Genomic DNA, 18,441 nt, shown 5'->3' on the forward strand with positions numbered 1-18,441 from the left:
TGTTCTGCTGCTCTTGCTGCCATGAAAACCTCACCTACCTGCAACCAATACCACCACCAAGAAGTCTCTGTGGTCCTTGAGCCACGCCCCCCCCCCATGCTTATTTTAATGACTACCATTAGAACTGTATCCTGGCTACCAGGGACATGGTAAATCAAGATTTTAGTACATTTAGCTACTGTAGTGAGGAGTTATCTCTTCCTCTCAAGACTCCTGAAATGGGGAATTCACCCAAATAGGAAAGGGGTTCAGATTCTATGCAGTTAAAATGAATGATGAATATTCAGAACAATGTCCTTACACCCTAAATGGCTAGACACCACTGGCGTAGAGTGGGCAGAGAAGACAGCTAAGTCTAGGCGACTGGGGAATGGCACTAGATAAAGGAACATTCCTGAAGTGTTCATTGCCTAGAAGTGGTGGGCACTCAGGTGGTTTTCCCCTAACTCCACCTCAACCTCATTGCCTTAATTTTGAGGAACGGGCTGTGTTCATTCAATAAGAAGCAGAGAGCTGAGTTCCTCCCTAGAAAGAAGGCTTCCCAGTCTATTCCCCACCTTGGGCTCTTAATGACGAGGCAAAAAGACCATGAAGTAGGTTCAACCATTGCTACTGAAGAAACACTCCAGGACACAATTATTGGTAAAGAAAAGTGTTATTTTTTAATTTGTTCTTGAATGTGTAGGTCCTTTTAAGATCAGTGACATTTCCCTTTACAATATTCCTCCCTCCTGCCCCCAACCACTTTGGATCTAATGGCCACTTCTGAAAAAGGCCTAAGAGGAATTCACCCTGGATATCCAAGAAAGAGATGCAGCTTGAGGAATGGGTATACAGTTCAAGAAGCAGCTCAAAGCTGCTTTCCTCAAAGCACCTCAGTTTGGCCTGTGAGTCCCTTTGCCCTATCTTGGCCAAGACTCCCCAACATTCCCTTGCTCCCTGTGTGGCCTGAGCTTTAGAGTTAGAATCAGTATCACCATCTTTCCAGCTATAAAGCCTCTGAGAGATCCCTGTTTTCAACCCTCCCCCCTCCACCAACTCTATAGAAGGGGAAACTGTACCCAAGGTCACATAGCTCATAACTGGCAGAGGTGAAATTTAGGTGTTCAGCATCTCAAGTCACGTAAGTTTCTAGTATATTTCCCCACCTCCAAGAAAACAACTACCATCTACCTCCAGCTCTAGGAACAACTGGAGCAAGCAGGTGGTGGTGATCAGATGGGAAAGACCTGGCTAAAGAGGCCAGGATGACCTCAGCAGAGCCCCAAGCAAGTGATGAATCACAGCACTTCTCAGTTTTCCCTCTACCAGAGTATTACCAGTATTACCGGTGAGTATTACACTCACCCCTGCCAGGATCCTCCTCCTGGTTAGGAGCTCACTGAACCATGCATGGCAACATGGTATACCATGATCCCAAGTGCCTCTAACTTGTACTTGGGAGCTGCCCATCAGCCTGGGAATCCCATTTATCAAACTGTTTCTTGGTAAGGCTCAATCCACATTCGTGGGCTGATTTAGATGGGACCTCTTGGCGACTAAAGCTAAAACCTGTCTCCATGATGCACTGGGAAAAACAGAGGGAAGGGCTCACAGATGCTGTCCTCCCTAGAGAGTTCATAAACATGACTGGCATGGGGAGAACTGAGTCCAGGAGAAGAAACGGACTCAAGGAAAATGGGAGACTTAGAGGGTGGGGAGCAGAGCGGCTGTGCTTCCTCCTGATGGCCCAATTCCTGAAGGGGAGAGACCACAAAGCGCTATGGATGTGTTCCCTTGTCAAGATTTTAAGGAAAGCTCAGCCTGTGTGGCTGACAGGTAAGAGAATAATCCAGGGACCTATGGTGTCATAAAGGCCATGTGAAGGGGCTGTTTCAAAGAGGAAGTGGTAGAAATGCTGTGAGGTGGTGTGAAATGCTGTGGAGAGTTCCAGACAGCTGAGGACTGAAAGGTCTTCTTTCTATTTGGCAATGGGTGGTCACTGGTGACTTTTATGAAAAACTGTGGAGGGTTGAAGAGCGACTGAGAAGAACTAATGGAAAAAATCCTTTTTTAAAGAAACTTGGGAGCTCCTGGGTGGCTCAGTCAGTTGAGCATCCAACTTCAGCTCATGATCTCGTGATTCATGGGTTCGAGCCCCACATCAGGCTCTGTGCTGACAGCTCAGAGCCTGGAGCTGGCTTTGGATTCTGTGTCTCCCTCTCTCTCTGCCCCTCCTCCACTCATGCTCTGTTTCTGTCAAAAATAAATAAATGTTAAAAAAAATTTTATAATAAAAATTAAAAAAAAAAAAAAGAAACTTGGCTAATAAGGAAAATGTATAAGGGGCAACATACCCTAAGCGTTTTGCTTTAGTCTTGGGGAGACCTTTGCTTGTTTGTAGGCTATGTGGAGCACCAGTGAGAGGGAAGTTAAGACCCCAGCAAATGGGGCAGTGGATGAGGGGCAGAGCAAAGTCTTGGAGGCCATACAGCAGGATTCAAGAAACAGAGCACCCAACAGGAGCAAAAGGGAAGGATGTGAGGAGGGATGTAGACACAGACAGATGGGAAGGAGAAAGGAGCCAATGGGCAAGGAGGTTCTTGCTTTAGGGACTTTTCTGTGAATAGGCAATGAGGTCAGTCATTGGCTGAAAGCAAAGATGAGGGGCGTGGACAGAGAGCAACGCAATCACATCAAAGATACCCATTCAATGCTGACAGCCCATCTGAGGGTGTCAACTCTGAATCTGTCATGTTTGGCAACCCAGGAAGACAGAGCAGCAAATAAGCTGATGCAGAAAATGGAGAATGGTTGGCAGTTTCAGGGGAAGTTTTGAGATGGAGAGGATAAGAAAGTTCAGGATGCTGATAAAAAAGGTCAGTGTGTGATGGGTCACAGGTTCAGGGTAGGGAGAGGAAGCAGCTCACCAGGAGAAGGCTGAAAGACTGGGAGAACAAAGAAAGAGAGAGAGAGGGTCAGGAAACTGAGCTAAAGGAGCAGGCATTTAAATAAACAGCAGGGAGGGAGGGAGAAGCAGAAGAAGAAGCACAGGGCATGGTGATCCAGAAGGTGTTGGGGGGTTCAGAAGGGAAAACTACAGGGGGCATCCTGGAGTCAGAGAGGGAGCAGAGCAGAGCCCAGGAACAAATAAGGAGGGGTCTAGGTCTTAGGAGCAAGGCAAAGAGCTGTCACCAGAAGAGGGCACAGGGAGCCAGAACCCACCGAGTCTGATGGTGAGGACTGCCTGGCGCAGAGCCTACAGAGGGCCCAGCAGCTGCCACTGTGGGAGGAGGACCTGCAGAGGGTATAGTTGGCAATTATTAGGAGTCAGGTAGGGCCAGCCTGCCCACGTTCTGGAAGAGGACTCTGCAATTCATCCTGCAGCAGTGTTTGCACTGAAAACCCCCCCCTTTGCCTCCACTGAAGCCGCTTGGCTCTCCTGTTTCTCCCACATCCAAGGAGCCCAACTTCTCCTCTAGGACTGCATTCTATACTGTGAGGCCCCGGAGCTTGCTGTATTTCCATTTCATGACTTTGTCAAGGGCCAAAGGACTTGCCTGACTTCAAAAGGGGCCATTGTGGGAGTGAGTCAAAAGCAGGAACAGCTCAGATGTTAAGGAAGAGCCACTGAAGTCAGTCACTCAGCTAGCAGCTTTTTTTTTTTTTAATTTATAAAAAGTCATGTTCTGTTTTCTGCATGCAAAACAAAACAAAACAAAAACCATGACACAAAACATTGGTGCTAAGTACACAGGAAAAGCCTGGGGGAGGGCAGTGGTGTGGGGTAAGCAGTGCAGGGGTGGTGTGGCGGGCCATGGCCTTGCACCCTTGCAGGGAGGATACCCTACATCTGCTCAGGTGCCGAAAGTGGGCCTCTCAGCATGCAGGGTCTCTGCGGTGGGAAAGGAATACGTGACTCTTGACTACGTTACTACGATCCCCTGGCCCAGCAGGCTATACTCAGCTAGGAGCTTCACGAATAAAAGGGGAGCTAAGCATTTAGCCCCGCATTTCTGCTTTATATTTGTAGTCTCCGGTTGGTCCTGTGGAAGGATCTCAGTCAGGTTTGAGACTGCCACAGCCCTCACCTGGCTATCTGACACAAAGCACCATGATTCTCACTCAGGGAAGGTGGAAATGGGGGCCACAACACAGGAAAGATGACCTAGAGCATGAATTCATGAGGTAATTACAGAGGGAACCTCGCCAAGTCAACTAAACAGAGAAAACGATTCAAACATTGAAAGGAAAGTGGCCAGAGCCTAAGCCAGAGAGTCATGTGAGCCCCAAAGAACAGAGGGCTAGGTCTAAAGATTGCCTGGCTAGTGAAGCACGAAAGACTTAGTTACCCCAAACTGGGAAACGGGATTATGGAAGCCTGTCTGCGCAGGAGAGCCTGGCAGGTGCTGGTGAAAGAATGGCCGGCAGAGGATGGCCTCTCAGCCTGGGTGGCGAAGGAAATGAGCAGCACCACCGACTGACAAGGAAAGCAGAGCTTCCTCTAAGCAGAATGTTCCCCTTAACAAAGGCCCTACAAACAACAGCTTCCTTAAATTTCATCTTTTAGCAAAAATAAAGCCAAGCCACGACAAAGTGATGTCTCTGAGCCAGCCCACTGAAGCGCCAGGTCTGCAGCTCCCCCAACACCATCAGCAATAGGGTCCTTCTCAACCAAGTCCTGGCTGAGGAAGTAGCTTGACCCCCAGCATCTGCCTATGCAGCCTTCCCCAAACACCCCACATGGACCATGAAGATCCATCTCCATCTGAGATAGAGTCTGGAATTCCTGTTCCCATGGCTTCCAGAACATTTCCTTCTGCATTCTTGGAGAAGTGATGTCCTGAAGTTGCTTCAAAGTCACTGAAGGACACTGGCTTCTCACCTGTCAGTTTCCTCTTCTCTACCCTAGACAGAACTTCCCCCATGAATGATTACACCACGCTCCTGGCAGTCCATTTGGCCTTCTCCAACCTCCAACAGAAAAGGGCTGCCAGTAGAGTCCTGACTTTTTTGGGGGCTTCAGACAGCCTGGGGGTGAGCGAGTCAGAGAACTCACTTCTGATCTTTGGCTCTGCGAACGTGGAAAGGCTGAGAACTAGGATCTCTACGACAGAGGAGAAGCCTAGCACAGCGAGCCAGTTCTGGGTCACTCCCCTTGCCCAACCCAACTCTCAGGTTTACCCAAGCAGAACTCGGGCTCCAGATCTCTGAGTGGAGACAATGAAGGGATGGCCACTGACAATCACTTCTAGGAAGGCAGGTTCTGACACTAAAGAAGAGTTATTAACCCAAAGTAAGTGGCACAGAGGACAGGCTCTGAAGTTGACATCTCCTTAAGCCTGCACGTCTGAGCCTGAAGCTGTCGGTGGTCCCTGCACAGCCACCTGGCCCCGTCAAGAATGCCATACATACCACCTAGAGCACTTTCATAGCGGCCACCTAAGTCAACATCGGGACAGGGAGCATGAGAAACAAATACCCTGAAAACCGTTAGAACCCGAATAGGCACCAATTGAGACCTATGGCCTCTGGAAGCCTCCATCACCCTGCCCAGGGCAGCTTCCTGTCCTGGCAGGCCAAGCAAAGGCAAACAGTGACAGTCTTTGGCTGTGCTGGGCCAGGGATCACAGGCCTGCCATATGTCAGAACCTCTCTCCCTTCTTTTACCCTCTTCTGGACCCAGGAGGACTTCAGATAGATACATTGCTCCTGAGCCCTGCACACTGAAAGGTGAGAAAAGTGCTCTCCTTACAGAGAGCAGTCACCAAGGAAGTTAAGTCCTCCCAAGCCTGACCAGACTTGGTCTTGTCAAGTGGACCCCACACATCTGATTTTTCTGGTAATAGGGAACACCTCCCTCTTTGCTGTTTATTACTGAAATCTTCTCTGTAGTGGATGCACTATGGCTCCCAAATGAATGTTGTAAGATGCAAACGGCAAAGAGCACTACACAGCTCGACAAGACTTGTCTCACATCCACGATCTGAAGAGAATGAGCTGAAAGGTGGGGAGGAGTGGTCAACAGGATGGGGCGCCAGCTGCCAGAGTGCTTGCTGTACCGCCAGCTCTCACACCTGGGAGATGCTGCTGGCCAGGCGGAATGACATTCTTTTTGCTCTTTCATTCTCCTGAAAGAAAAAAAAATATGTGTGTGTGGAATCAAAATAACCAAAGGTAGTGCTTATTAACGTGCAAAGGCAAAGTGTCCAGACTGGGACTCCCCAGAGCCAAAGTGTTTTCCTCTGCCCCAGGAATGCAACAGCAAAACTCACTGCAGCCACTAAACATGGTGGGCCAAGTGATATAAACAACTGGGGATGGCTGCACACAGCAGGCAGGCAGGCAAGACATTTCAGCGGAATGAAACAGCACTGAACTGTGTCCCATGTCTGCATATGTGGGACCAGACACAGATCAGAAGCGGTCTCTCTACTGTAAGCAACACCTCTCCCTCCTTCTCTACACCAAGGGGCTGAAAATATCCCTTCCTTTCTCCCAAACGGAATTTGAGACCAGGCCCTGAGACCAGATGTTTCTCTTCTTCCGGGGACCACAGTGGAGAAGAATCAGCATTGAGCTGTGAATCGGGAGACCTGGCTTCCCACCCTGATTCTGCTGTTAATTTGCTGGGTGACCCTGGGCAGATGCATCCACCTCTCTGAGTTTCAAGCCTCAGTGGTAATGAGACTTGATGAGCCCTGCACTGCCCTGACTTCCTGTTAGACTACAGGCTTGGGAGCAAGGGTTCCTTCTGAGCACTCTTTGTGCCTCCAGCAGCTTTGCTTTAGGCTGCTCTGTACACGCTGCTTGGGTGCCCCCTGACTGCCCACCCACCGGCCCCACAACCTGCCTGCCAGCTGGCAGCAACTCTTTACCATATGTCGCCGCCGCCTCTTGGGTTGGATGCCCTCCTGCACGTAGGGGGGCCATGGGAAACCCTGCGGAGTGGAATACCCACTCTCGCTTGACACCTCCTCGGAGTCTGAGTCCTCCTGCCTTGGCTGGGCAAACCGTTTCTCCGGGTAGATCTCCTTCAACCAGCCCTCAAAGAACACTTCCAGGCAGCGGCCGGCCTCTGCAACCTCTGAGTCGGGCTGAAGGGGAAGGAGAGCAGTGACGGTCTGGCCCGTATCCACCACCCCATCTCTTCCAGGTCTCTCAAGAGCTATACAAAGAGCACAAAGCCTGGCTAGGTTTCCTGGAGGTCTAGAATGTGACATTTTCTCCTGAAGACTCAAGACCAAACCAGTTTAGTACCATCTCTTCAAGCAGAAGTGACCCTGACAGTTACCCACAGAGGGCCAACCACCAGCATTCCCCCCTTCTTCCTTCTGAGTCCACACTGAGGCCCAAGTGTGGGAGAGAGCTTTTAAACACTCACTACGGGAGACCCTAAAAGTTTCCCATGTCCTTATGGCAGCTCAGGACCAAACCTGATATCCCCCATCCAGGCATGAGTCTTGGGGTCACTGGGAAATAGAGGAGGGGGAAAACAGGCAAGACATACATAATTGAACTTCGCACAGTTCCAGAACATGAGGCGGACGTCTGACACCACCTCCTCTGGGGTGGTGTAGTGAGCTGGGTCCTTCTTTTGCAGCTTCCTCCGAATGATTGACAGGTCCATGGGCCTCTTGATAATCTGGTAGTAATGCCGAGCCTTGGGGGAGCAAAGAAGGGGAAGCAAAGCAGGAAGAGAGAAGTAGAGGTACAGAGAAGAAAGAGGGAGAGATGGAGAATGAGTTGAAACAGATGTGAAAGGACACAAGAGAACAGCAGCAAGAAGAAAAGAGAAGGAAGGAGACAAAAAGGGAGAAGGAGGAATGTTTCACTGTCAAGTCAGGTGTGGTGTAGCAGCAGCTGGGCTGGGGGGCTGCGGTGGCCACAATGAGTCCGCTAGCCCATGCACGGATTAATCAGACTTCCAGCGGCCATGCTCTGAGCCCGCCCCAGGGTAGCACTTGGACTCACACCCAGGCCCAGGGCCCTCGGAGCCGGCAGAAACAGGAAGCCTTCCTTACCAGCGGGCTGACAGGTTCATGGAAGGGCAGGCTGAGGCTATGGCAGCACAAGGACAGTACCAGCTTTTCACACTTCTGCAGAAACCAGAATGGCAGCACGTTACTTCGGCCTGGCCCCATCTCAAGAACTGAAGACAGTGACCCTGATAACTCCAGCGGGGTCAGCTCTGTCCCACAGGGCGTGGGCCAACACGTTAAGGCACAGCACAGCCTGCCAGACTAGAGGAAGACAGCTGGCAGAAGGGAATCCATAGCAAAAACCCCCATGGGCCAAGCTGTCAGGCATAGCCCAACAGTGAGATACCTGGAGAGACTTCCCATCCCCCTCAGAAAGGCCTCAGCCCCTGGCACAGGGAGGCTGCCCCAGGCAGGGAACCTTGTTTTCAGAAACCCCTCCTTACCTTCTGGTCATAGATGCTCAGGCCAGGAGTGGCCCGCATTCCAGGCTGATTATAGCGAGCATTCTCACAGTCGTACTCCATCTCGGGCTGGGTCAGGCTGCGGCACAAGGTACATACCCAGTCTCCCCTGCAGAGGCAGATGAGGCCAAATTAGGCATCAGCAGGTGGCCCAGAGCCACCTCCCCTCTCCCTCTGCTCCAAGATGGGGGCAGAGAGAGAGAATGGTATGGGAGACTCAGTCCCTAGGCCTGCCCTGTAGGGAATGGCTTCCTAACCACAAGCTTTAAAGAAATTCACTAACTTGGGATGGAGTGAATCCAGAAAAAAATTGGATTTAGCAAGGGGCTGAGAGGGAAGTATGGGGACAAACCTGTATGTGTAGGAAGAAACTGGGAACAGAGGAAGAAAAACAGCCACTCAAATTTCAAACACCCTCCTATCTATGCACAGAAGGCACAAGGCAGTAGGGCCACTGACTCACATACCTGCAATTCATGTAGGCCCAGAGAGGGGAGGAAGCCCATTTGAGGGAGCTCTGTGGGCCTGGCCTGGAATAGTCATCCCTGGAAGATCACCCTGCTAGGCAGCCAATGGCCCTAGATTGGCACAACTCACCCGGGGAAGCTGAGCAGGGCCGGCAAGTGGCAGGAAAGGTGGAACACTTTGGGGCAGCGATCGCAGCACAGCAACTCTCCCCCATTGAGGCACACAGCACAGAAGTCCTCATTCTCTATTGGTACCGGGGGCCCCTTCTTGGCTCCAGGGGTCCGAGGAATGAGTCTTTGTTCTTCAGGAGATGCACCCTCCCCCTCTGGTGGCTGCTGCCCCGCCAGAGAAGTGACAGTGACCTTTCTTCCCCCCAGACTTGGGGCCTGGATGGCATCAGGCATGTTGTTCTGGCTGACCTTGGAGAAGAAGTGAGTCTGAGCAGTCAGCACAGCACCAACAAGTTGTGGAGGGAGGGAGAGGAGGGACTGACAAGCCCTGGGCACCAATTTATTCCAGGCCCCCAGGCCAGCTGAGCCCCAAGAATGCTGAGCCTCCTGATATGCATCTCACAAGCCCCTGGCTGCCGAGGACAAGTCTGGTCAGGCTGCAGCCCCACTCAGACTCTGGACAAGGCCAGAGCCAGAATTCTGAATGAAGTGGAGAAAGAAGAGAGGCTCCTAAGGTGGGCCAAGCTCAAGGACAAGACAGAGCAGAGTGGTACCTTAATAGACATGCTGGAGGACTCAGTGCCACACTCGATGATCAGCAGGAAGCTCCCATCCTGCTCATTCTTCTGGGGCTTCAACTTGAACACAGGCATCTCTCCCGAGGAGGCAGCACAGATCTTGAGCCGCTCCAGTCGCACATAGGGAATCTTAGGCTCGCTGTTGAAGGGCCTGTGGCAAGAGGGACACCCCTGGGTCTTAGTGGGAGCCTCCTCTGACCCCAGCCTCTAAGTCAGCTCAACCATGATCCAACAACTGAACTGCTGCTCAAGATCTCCTCAGTACCACCCCATGCAGGCCCATGTTTCTCCCTCCCACCCCCGGCGAGCTGTTTGCTCAAAGAAGAGGGGATTCCTAAAGAGGGAGGACTTCACACAGAGCACATGCCGTCTGGTGCAGGAGCCAGGATAGCTTCCCACAGGCATCCCAGACTCCCACAGGCATTCCAGACTCCCAACCACACAGATCCTACTCAAGGGTCTAGGAGTTGAAGAAGACAGTTGCAGGCAAACTTTTGCTTCTAGTGAAGTCATCAAGTGTGCTTTCTGTGCCAACCTCCCAGGACATGAAGTTGAGGGGTGGGAGAGGGAGGTTGGGCCAAGAGCCTGTTACCTGATACTCTGGTTCCCTTTTGCATCCAATTCCAGGGCTCCTTGTTTAAAATTCTCATACTCTAATGCAAAAGACAAATACCTGTGACATACATTTATAACAACATGCCCAATACCCATACCTTCCATTCATGTGCTATTCATACCTTTGGCCACACACCTATCATACAACTGTTACCCACAGTGTAATCATTCATAATGGTGACAATCCTACCACGGCTCTCCTTCCTGAGAGAAGAAGGCCACCTTCTTTTAAAAAGAGAAACAACACTCAGAGGCTGTCTATGGGTGAGTGTTGGGTCGGGTGAGGGGCCAGCTTCTCACCTTCCAAATGAGCTCAGAAATCTCTTGTTTCCCATATACTGGGGTTACGTGCTCTCAGGGGTCATTCTGTCCAGCCTCTGCATTTTCAGCCAAATTCTGATATTCTAGTACTGCCTGAGAATCTAGCTCATACCACATAGGCAAGAGGCTCCCGTAGCCCTACCCTGGGTAGAGCAGTAGAGCCTGTGTAGCTGGGCAGGGGGCAGTGCGGGGAGAGAGGAGGATACTAGCATTTAGTGAGCACCCACTCAGCACCAGGCACTATCCTAGGCACTTTCCTTGGGCAAGCACAGTCCAAAAATTTGATTGTTTAAAATTCAGGTTTCCATTATTACACAGTTAATAAGAACCAATCAGTGTTCAGTTAGTCTTTCAGTCAGTGCAAAGAAACAAGGGGAAAATTATTTCATTTTCATTTATTAGATATATGGGAAATAGACGGTTCATTACAGACTAAACACACATCATACACTAAACAGAAAAAGTCCCAAATTCTCACTCGGCAGTTGCTTACAAATTTTCCAGCTAGCCCTCGCCTACCACAGAAGAAGGCAAGTCCCATTTGAGAAGGGGTGTAGGTAGCTGAGAAGAGAATCAGAGCCAATCTCTACCAGTCCAAATTCTCTTTACTATGAGGCACACCATATATCCAGATGACTGCTGGGTGCAAGGCAAGTTCTTGTTACTACAGAGAAAGTCATCAAATGATCTCACTGTAGTTATTTGGCCCAGTAGTCTACAAAGTAGTTACACTAGCCCCATTTACAGAGAAAGAAATCACCTCAGAAAGGTTAGGGGTCTCACACAGGATCAAACATAAAAAGACAGAGCTGGTTTTCTATGATAGATCTACCTGACTCCAAAGTCACACATGCTCTGTTCCCTAAAATATTTTGTCAAGGCTAGCCCTTCTGGGATGAGTTTTGGGATGAGTTCTTCCTGGGAAGAGTTCTTCCTTCTGGGATGAGTTCTTCCTGCTTCCCCCACCTCTAACCCAGACCTCCATGGGAATGTTACATGGAGCTAAGTCTTGGCCATGCCTGGATCAGCCCCGGCCACAGTGAGGAAAACAGAACAGGTACCAATAAGTCAGTTCTAGAGGGAAGAAGTGAACTGAGCAGAGAGAGAGAGAGAAACACTGCTCCCTCACACCTAGAGCCTGTCTCCTGACGTCTCTGTCACCTGGGAGTGCTGAGCTCATGTTTGTGGCCAGCACAAATAACAGGCTACTGACTTGAGCCTCACCTTTTGGGTTCTGGTACTGTTGCAGAGCCATGGATGTGTTGATCACTGGGACCAGTGGGGGTTTCTTCACAGAGAGGTTAATTGGCTCCTCTAGTTCTGAAGGGATAGCCAAATCCTTGGAAGCATCCAGACCAGGGGTTGTGGAGTCTTGTCTCAGAGAGTCAGTGAAGCGGGTAGAATCCTCACTTTCCATCTTTCAAAAGCGAAAGGCCAACAAGAATCAAAGAAACGAGACATTTTTATTGTTACTGGTCATAAAGCTATTAAGCTAAGGCCAGGATAAGCTCTTATCTGCAGCGGCCACCCTTTTGCCCAGTGATGAGTAGAGGGTGTGGAATGGTATTTACCCAGGACTTACCTTACACAGGGCATTCCCGAGAGAGGGGTCAGCCCCATCTCCAGGGCACAGGCTCCCTACAGCTCGCCCAGAGCCAGGACTGCAGCTGGATCCAGTTTCTGGTTGCGCGTCAGAAGCTGGAGGCATGCTCTGCAGAGGACAAGTCGCCAGACTTGGCATAGCCTGGGTGGGACCAGACATCAGGTTGGGCCTGGCCTGTGACTGATCACTTGCTAGGCTTGTGATGGCCTGGGAGGAATCACTCATCAGGCTGGGCACGGACTGGGGTGTGCCGCGCACAAGGCTGGGTATGGTCGGCAGATGACCCACTGTCAGGCTGGGCATAGCCTGGTTTTGACTGCTCATCAGGCTGGACACAGTTGTGGGGGTGCTGCTCAGCAGGCTTGGTACCATGTGGGAAGGGGCGGCAGGCAGGCTGCTCACGCTCTGGATCTGTGGCTCTAGGGTCCTTGCCAGCCTGGTAGATGACAGCTCCATCTCCAGTGTGTTGGAAAAGCCCATGATGCTCACCGAAGTGGAGTGCTGCAGGAGCAAAGACAAGGCAGAGTCAGGCTCTTAGCAGGGAATGGGGGGGAAGGAGGAGAGAGGTGCAGCCCTCAAGAGCTCCCATGCTCAGATTTCACCCTGGCCTCAGAGACTAGTAGTAGCAGGGAACTCACACAGCACATGAAGTCCCCATTCCCATTCCCCTGCACCAAGGAGGCTGGTAGAGAGGCAGGCACAGGCTGAGGACACTGGCGTGCATGTGTGTGTGAATGTGTGTGTGTGAGAGAGAGAGAGGGAGGGAGAGAGAAAGAGACAAGACAGTGTGGAAGAGTGAGAGATAGCCTACCACCTGACCTGAGGGTGGTATGCGCATGTGTGCATGTGCACGTGCGTGCACACACACACACACACACACACACACACAGCCACCATTAGCCCACGCCCCTCAACCCCTATCCAGTACCTAGTCAAAGGGTCAGACTGTAGGACTGCCCTCCAGCTTCACATTCCCTTCTGACTAAATCACTAGTGCCTTCTTGTCCCTTCTGGGGGTCCTATAGACTAGTTTCTGTTACATAAAAGTGGAAGGAAGTTCAGAAGGCTCAAACTCTGATCTGCCTCAGGCCTTCTCTGAGATAATGCCAAGGCTCAGGGAGCCCCAGTTAGTGCTGGGGAACTAATTCCTTTGCATAAAGCCATTCTTTTCCTTTGCATAAAGCCCTACAGTGCATTCCACCACTCAGGACAACTGTGAAATCAATGGCTTATCCCCTGTCCTGCTCTGCAGCCACAGTTCATCCCTGAACCCTCCCATTCTCTGAGCTCCAGCCACTCACACATTTCAGTTTCTGAAACAAGCCAAGCCTTCCCTCCACCTAGAATCTTCATCCCTTTCAAAGAGACTGCTTCTGCTCCAGGGAACATTGTCCTATCCCTGCCCCTGTCCCACTTACCCTTCTGAACTCAGCTCACCTGTGATTTTTTTTAGAGCAAAGCCTCTTTTCATTCTGTGGCCCAGGCCTGATTCCCTCTTTTGTGTTCTCATAACTCCTTTTTATACTGTATTCTCGTAGCTGTAAGACCATTTGATTAATCTCCGTTTCCTCCATGAATTGTAAACTCTATTAGGGCACGGATTTTACTTATTTTGCTTACCCAGTGTATTTCTAGACTCAGGAGCAGTCCCTGGCTGAATAAATGAATTAATGAGCTATTTACAATTTTAAAAAACAACATAATGTGTGATTTTTTATTCTACAAATCTTAAACCAAACAAATAGCAGCTTAGTTCTATTAAAAACTGTGTCTATGCATCTCTCTAAAATAATGGTTGTCTTCATATAGCTAAAATTTATTGAGCATTTATTATATGTAAGGAAATTTGCTAAGTGTCTTACATACATTTCCTCACTTAATCCTCATAACAAACATTAAAGGGTTGTTGTGAAGGTTAAAAGAAAGAATCCATGTAAAGATTTAGAACATCTGCCATATTGTAGGTACTCAACAAACCCCAGCTACAGCTAATGCTGCTGCAATTATTGTTATTGTTATTCTTCTTCTTATGGCCCTAATTTTACACTTGAGAAAAATGAGTTTCAGAAAGGCATCTGAAGTTTTTAATGCTACTGAACACATAATTTTGTATATTTCTATTTCTCTTTACTTGTGCTCACACGCAGAAACACGATTTTTGCATATTGACCTGGTACCAGAGACCTTTTTGAAGTCACTTGGGGAATTTCTGTGAACACAAATCATGTCATCTGTGAAGAGTTAAGTTTTATTTCTTCCTTCTCCTGTGTTTTCCGGCCTTACTCCACCAGCTAAGACCTCCCGTACCAGGTCAAATAGAAGCAGCGATAGTAGCTGAATTGTCTTGTTCCTAATCTCGGGGGATCCTTTCTATATTCCACCAACTAAGAATGATACTTGAGCCGAAGCGTTGGTGGTATAGTGGTTAGCATAGCTGCCTTCCAAGAATGATACTTGATGTGGGATTTTCACAGATTTAGAATCCAGATCTCTGGCCCCGAAGCCACACTCTTGACTGTGGCCCATCTAGCTCTGTCCTTCCCTGTGCTTCCTCCCCTCCCCTTCCCACACTCTACACTTCAGCCTCTGTCCTTCCCTCCCCTGCTCCCTCTTCCTCTCCTGTTTTCCTTTCTTCTTATCATCTCTTCCTCTTCTCTCCCAACACCTTTCCCTTATTATTTAACTGCTTTAGTAAAGCTTACATTTTCTATTCTTAATTCCCAATTCGAAAAGCAGATAAGCTAAATACCTTTGTTTCTCCAAAGAAAATTTTTTATTTTTAGATGTTCCTTGGTAGTGCAATAGTGTTCAATAAAAAAGCTTCCATTTGCTCTATAGTCTAAGTCCCAAGATAAGGAATATTGAGGAGAACAAAGTATGGGGAGAATACCCAGAGCAAATTGGGTAGATTAAGCATGGAAAAGCAGCCTCAAACATGCCCTGGCCTGCATCCCTTGGCATTCCCTGCTGTCCTGCTTATATACTACCACAGCTTTCTAAGATTCGATCTTTCCTTATCTACCTACAAGAATACCCAAAGATTGTTGGAATCTCTTTTGTAACATAGGACAGTCTAACCCTTTGAGCTGGTTTCTTTCACCTTTTCCCCATTTGACATGTATATTTAGTGCAACTCTGGTTGTCATCTCATCTGCCAATGACATAGATGGCTCTGTGTGAGATCCTTGGTGCCAAGCATTAAGGGCATCAAAATCTACCTGGGACAATCCCAAGTAATAATGGTCATGTGCTGTAGGTCACAAGATATGCACAACATTAAATCCCCAAAGACAACGCTCCCCAGATTAGAGGCAGGATATCTCTACATCTCCAGATTAATGGTAGGATATCTTTGTAGGATATCTACTCCCCTGTCCTGATTATTTATTGTGCATCATGAAGTATGACTTAATGATAGAGGACAGGAGGGCATGAGTACTGAGCTCTAGAAGAACTGTGGAAATTCTATCACAGTTTATTTTGAGCTGGGCCTGCTGAACCTGCTCCTATAAACACCGAGCACACAGCACAAGGTCAATAACATGTCCTAAGAGACTGCAGACTAGACTAGTCTTTTTCAAGTCCACATTCACATTCAATCTCAAGGAGACCACAGCTATCAGGAAGTAGGGGAAAGCCTTAGTAGTGGTAAAAAGAACCTGAGAAATTTCCAGGATCTCAGAGAAAGTGTTATAAGGAAGCCAGCACCACCCCATTTCTATAGGCTATACAAATACAGCTGCATTTCTGGAACATATGTATGCTGTGTGTTAGTTATTTTTGATACTTCATTTGGCTCTCTGGAGTGAAGAGATGCAAAATATTAAAATGGAAGGAACTATTTCATGTGTAGGAAGAAACACAGGATTGAGAACCTCCTTTCTACCCTGCTGCCAGTGCTGCAAAGTGAGTAGAGGCAAGAGGAGAATCAAATTTCTGGGCCAGGAAAGCAGGCTGAGGAACCAGGGCCTGGGAGGAAGGACAGGGCTTCTTGAGAGCACACTAGGCTTGAGAATATGGCCATTCCTGACATTTGGTGCCTCACACACAGAAGGTGCTCATCTCTCAGTGGAGATGACATTGCCTGCCCTCTCTAGCAACCAGGATTGTTCAGAGATCAAAGGAGAGAAGGCAAAATTATATGGCCAACTGTAAGGTCTATAAATGGCAACTACTGACCCTTCCAAGTTGTCAGCTACATGACACCTTTCCTTCTTCTTCACATGTAAAACCTTCAGATTTCATGAGGCAAAATATGTACTTTGAAGTCTGCAAGTGAAAAACTATTTTCTAGATCAGGGAGGAAGAGAAGTCAAAAATGCCAAAAACATTCACTCTGAAATCAGCTCAGGTCATCTCTGTGGTACAAGGGGAGACTGCTCCGAGCCTCTTACCTCTCTTACATAGTGTCTCCTCACTTGCTCCTAATTTTCTTTCCTTCCCCCATGCTGTATGTTCCTATATGTGTCCCTTTCCTCTTCTTTTCTCTCTTTATCTCTGTTTGCCACCTGCCTGACCTGTGACCTGTCTAAATCACCTCACCTGGAACCTATAGAATCTGTCTGAACCACCAGCATCCACAACCTGCCTGACCTACGACTTCCCTGAACTGTCTGTCAGCCTCTTCTACTAGTCACCTGTGCAATCCTTCGTCCACCTGCCGCCTCCATCCCCATCCTCACCACTTGGGTCTTTTTCTGGAGTTCAATGTGCTTATTTATATCATTACAATGATTGTCACATGATGTTATCAAAATTTGGAGAAGGCACTGTTCTTTCATTCAACAGAAAAGGAAACTGAGACACAGAGCAATTACACAGATTTCCCAAGCTTCTATAGGCCTAAGACTAGGAGTCTGGGCCCAGCCTTAAAAGCCTGCTGGCTGGTCTTGCTTTTGTGCCATTAGCTAGAAAGCTAGTGCTCTAGTAAAACATGATAGAGAAGTCAATAAACAGACACTTAATGCACATGCCCTGAGTTTAATATAAATTTCAGGTTCTTACAGCAAGATAATATTGCTGGGGATAAAGCAGCACAAATAGGGTGGTGTTCCACAGATATTAATTTTCCATATATCTGAACCATACCTCTTTCAATAACAAAATGCAGTTGGCTTTAAAAAATTATTTTGAATGGGACTACTTCTAAAACACTTTACACACCACCCTGTCATATTAAATAGAGTTCATGAAGCCTAATGAGACCACTCCTTAAGGACAGAAACAAGCTTGGATGGACTTCTGTTGCTGGAGTAGGCTGTAGTTCAGTGATGCTATAAGGCAATGCAGGGCTTAGCTTGTCCTTTCACCAAATGACCTCACACTGTGGCACTTTTCCAGGTGATGGTTCTTGTCTTCTCCTTTGTCGTTAGCTGACATTACAGAAGTCCTGACTCCTTGCTTCACTCTGCTTACTGCTACCATGTAGGAAAACTAAAATTTCCAAAGGAAACCATGTAACTAAGTTTACTGTCAATACCTCTATACTAGACACCTGAGTGTGGCCTTATGATCTCATGCAGAAATAATGTGTGGGCTTTGTGACATCTGTTCTTGTTGCTGCTCCAAAGCTTGGCCTGCTCACTTCTGGGTTTTTGCCCCAGTGGTTAGGATTGTCAAAGACTGATTGCCCTGTAAATGTACAGAGGAAAGGGGAGCAATGACTTGGAAGTTAAGTCTTGGAAATACACTAAAGGCCTTCACTCTGGTTGAAAGAAACAGATGAGGACATAAGGATTGAGGTATACAGATTTGTATTAAATCATGGAATATCTGAGTGCTTCAAAGCTTCAGATTGGGTAGACTGGTTTAACATTAGTAGATCTTCAAACAACTGAATCAGATACCTGAGGAAGGAACTCATTTCCCCAGCAAGTTGTTTCACAAGTTGATTTTTAATAGCAAAGTTGTAGCTTTTATGGACAGTGAGTGGTCCCCCAGCTGAATGAAAAGCTCTTATACAAATTAAGACTATTCCTTTGGATGGGAATGCAAGCTAGTGCAGCCACTCTGGAAAACAGTATGGAAGTTCCTCAAAAAACTAAAAACAGAACTACCCTACGACCCAGCAATTGCACCTCTAGGTATTTATCCAAGGGACACAGGTGTGCTGTTTCAAAGGGACACATGCACTCCCATGTTTATAGCAGCACTATCAACAGTAGCCAAAGTATAGAAAGAGCCCAAATGTCCATCGATGGATGGATGGATAAAGAAGATGTGGTATATATATACAATGAAGTATTACTCAGCAATCAAAAAGAA

At 48.3% G+C, this 18,441-nt stretch overlaps 1 protein-coding gene across 4 annotated transcripts in view; it reads right to left on the reverse strand.

Moving 5' to 3' along the window:
* Nucleotides 1-636: 636 nt before the first annotated feature.
* TRIM66 (tripartite motif containing 66) overlaps nucleotides 637-18,441 on the reverse strand; it is a 60,517-nt gene continuing 42,712 nt past the window's right edge. For all 4 annotated transcript variants that reach the window (XM_058688151.1, XM_058688153.1, XM_058688152.1 and 1 more), the window contains 10 exons: nucleotides 12,157-12,678; nucleotides 11,799-11,991; nucleotides 10,231-10,291; nucleotides 9,615-9,789; nucleotides 9,020-9,309; nucleotides 8,405-8,531; nucleotides 8,004-8,078; nucleotides 7,490-7,642; nucleotides 6,858-7,076; nucleotides 637-6,110 (listed from right to left, as the gene is read on the reverse strand). In XM_058688151.1, the coding sequence (XP_058544134.1) occupies nucleotides 6,051-6,110; nucleotides 6,858-7,076; nucleotides 7,490-7,642; nucleotides 8,004-8,078; nucleotides 8,405-8,531; nucleotides 9,020-9,309; nucleotides 9,615-9,789; nucleotides 10,231-10,291; nucleotides 11,799-11,991; nucleotides 12,157-12,678 (1,875 nt within the window). In that variant the 3' untranslated portion in view covers nucleotides 637-6,050. The remainder of the gene's footprint in view (nucleotides 6,111-6,857; nucleotides 7,077-7,489; nucleotides 7,643-8,003; nucleotides 8,079-8,404; nucleotides 8,532-9,019; nucleotides 9,310-9,614; nucleotides 9,790-10,230; nucleotides 10,292-11,798; nucleotides 11,992-12,156; nucleotides 12,679-18,441) is intronic.

Source organism: Neofelis nebulosa, chromosome 10 (genome assembly GCF_028018385.1).
Source record: "Neofelis nebulosa isolate mNeoNeb1 chromosome 10, mNeoNeb1.pri, whole genome shotgun sequence".
Classification (NCBI taxonomy): Eukaryota; Metazoa; Chordata; class Mammalia; order Carnivora; family Felidae; genus Neofelis; species Neofelis nebulosa.